Here is a 2,283-nt window from a genome sequence, read left to right on the forward strand (position 1 = left end):
AATTTTTTTTTTTTTTTTTCTTCTTCTTTTTTTTTTTTTTAAAGTGCTGTTTCAAATATTTTCGTAATAATAATATTAATATTAGTAATAATCATTATGATTATTTGTATTGTTTTATAATAATGGGTTTTATTATTATTATACAAACATAATACAAAATAATAATAAATCATAATAAAACAATAATAATAATAATAACAATAATTATTATTATTATTTAGCCATATTAATTAATAATCACACAATTTTGGCCAAATTATGCAGGCCTACAAGCAATCACAGCAAATCTATAATGTTTTAATTGCATTTTAAATAGCATTTTATCAGGGAAAAAAAATCACAATTAGAATTTACTTTCTCTTTGCTGTATCTGTGAACAACTTCTTAAATTCATTGTAGTAATGTCAATCTACACATTCTTTTCTAATTACGGAAAATGGTCTGATTTCTCTGACAGGCTTTATGTATCAGACTGTTACACATGCATGAGTGATATCTTATGATTTCTCTCTCAGGTCATTTGTTCCAAATGTTTGGCAATCAGGGTTTGGGAATTTCTTCAGTTTCCGGTGCCTTTCCCATGATCAGTCACCCAGTCTTCAGTCTGCACTCCTCTTCTCCTGTCTGCTCTGAATTCGGAGGTCTGGGAACTCTGGGATTGTCGGCCGCTCTGGCAGCCCGCTCTCAGATCGGAGCTTTACCAGGTATGTTTAGCAGAAGAAGTCATTAGCTTCAGGTGTTTTTTCAGAGGTACAGGCCATACAACAGATTTACAGTGTTTAAATCTTATGAAACCTGTCAGAAATATGTCTGTGTAATATTTAACAACAAAATTGCTTGAAATGAAGAATTGCAAGAAAATGTTTTTGAGATCATTTTCTGCATTATATTTCTTGAACATTAAGCACATTTTACCCCCAAATTCTTATCATAATGCTAAATAAATAAAAAATTATAATTTGCATTACAATAAAGTGACATTAAAATAACATTTAAATTTTGAAATATTCATACATCATGGTAGTTTGTTGTGTATCTTGATTTAAATTAAAAAACAAAAATGTTTATTGTACAAGTATAATTTTTATATACAGTGGGTACGGAAAGTATTCAGACCCCCTTAAATTTTTCACTCTGTTATATTGCAGCCATTTGCTAAAATCATTTAAGTTTTTTTTCCTCATTAATGTACACACAGCACCCCATATTGACAGAAAAACACAGAATTGTTGACATTTTTGCAGATTTATTAAAAAAGAAAAACTGAAATATCACATGGTCCTAAGTATTCATAGTAAATGTTTTAAAATACCTTTTTTAGCATAGCTTTCTATATACATTTGTATATGTGCTACATCTCACTTTAATCATATACATACAGCACACTCACGTAAAGAAATATTCCTACTACAGAGTCAGTGTTGGGGGTATAATGCATTACAAGTAACTCGAGTTATGTATTCAGATTACTTTTTAATAGGGCTGGGTATCGTTCAAAAATTTTTGATATCGATACCGATACCTTGACTTCGATACCGGTTCCTGAACGATACTTTTTTCAATAATGGATGTAATGTCATGTGTATATAATATTTATAATTATTTAATAAGCTAATATTTATAATTTAAATTATAATTGAAAATTTTGAATTTTAATTATATTATTATACACATTCTGTTGGACTGTAATTTTTAGAATACTGCCAGAAAACTAATTAATAAACAAATCAGGTTACACTTTATTTCAAGGTGTCCTTGTTACGATGTAATTGTACATTTAAGAACTGAGTTATATTAATTAACTACATGTGCTTTATGGTTAGGGTTTGGCGCAGGGTTACTTACATGTAATTATCCATAATTTATTGTTATTATAATAGTAAGTACATGTTAGTGTTAGTTAACAAGGACACCGTAAAATAAAATGTTACCGAAGTGTTACAGTTTGCATGAATGGTCACATAATACGCGCTTTCGGTCGTGTAATGTTAGTATGAATGGACATCTGCATATGATCGGAACTCCACGCAGTTCCCGCGCTACTCTCCATTGGAAATTAATGACTGAATGACCAGTCTGTCGCTTGTCGTTTGTCGGAGATAGTGGAAAGCTGGCTTGAAACGCAGTGGAAATGCCAGTATGACGAGGATCATTTTCATTTTAAAACATAAACGCACCAGTGTAAATGTAGCCTTACATCTAAGGGGGCTGGGACGCATTAGCACTACAGCCTCAAGTGTGCGCAACATCTCTGAGTGTAACCGGTGTAAACTAGTAGGTGTG

At 31.1% G+C, this 2,283-nt stretch overlaps 1 protein-coding gene across 6 annotated transcripts in view; it reads left to right on the plus strand.

Moving 5' to 3' along the window:
* Nucleotides 1-2,283, plus strand: part of LOC107663866 (bromodomain adjacent to zinc finger domain protein 2B-like) — a 99,032-nt gene that overhangs the window by 53,667 nt on the left and 43,082 nt on the right. For all 6 annotated transcript variants that reach the window (XM_016454239.1, XM_016454273.1, XM_016454264.1 and 3 more), the window contains exon 4: nucleotides 516-704. In XM_016454239.1, the coding sequence (XP_016309725.1) occupies nucleotides 516-704 (189 nt within the window). The remainder of the gene's footprint in view (nucleotides 1-515; nucleotides 705-2,283) is intronic.

Source organism: Sinocyclocheilus anshuiensis, unplaced genomic scaffold (assembly GCF_001515605.1).
Source record: "Sinocyclocheilus anshuiensis isolate Anshui unplaced genomic scaffold, SAMN03320099.WGS_v1.1 scaffold81, whole genome shotgun sequence".
Taxonomy (NCBI): domain Eukaryota; kingdom Metazoa; phylum Chordata; class Actinopteri; order Cypriniformes; family Cyprinidae; genus Sinocyclocheilus; species Sinocyclocheilus anshuiensis.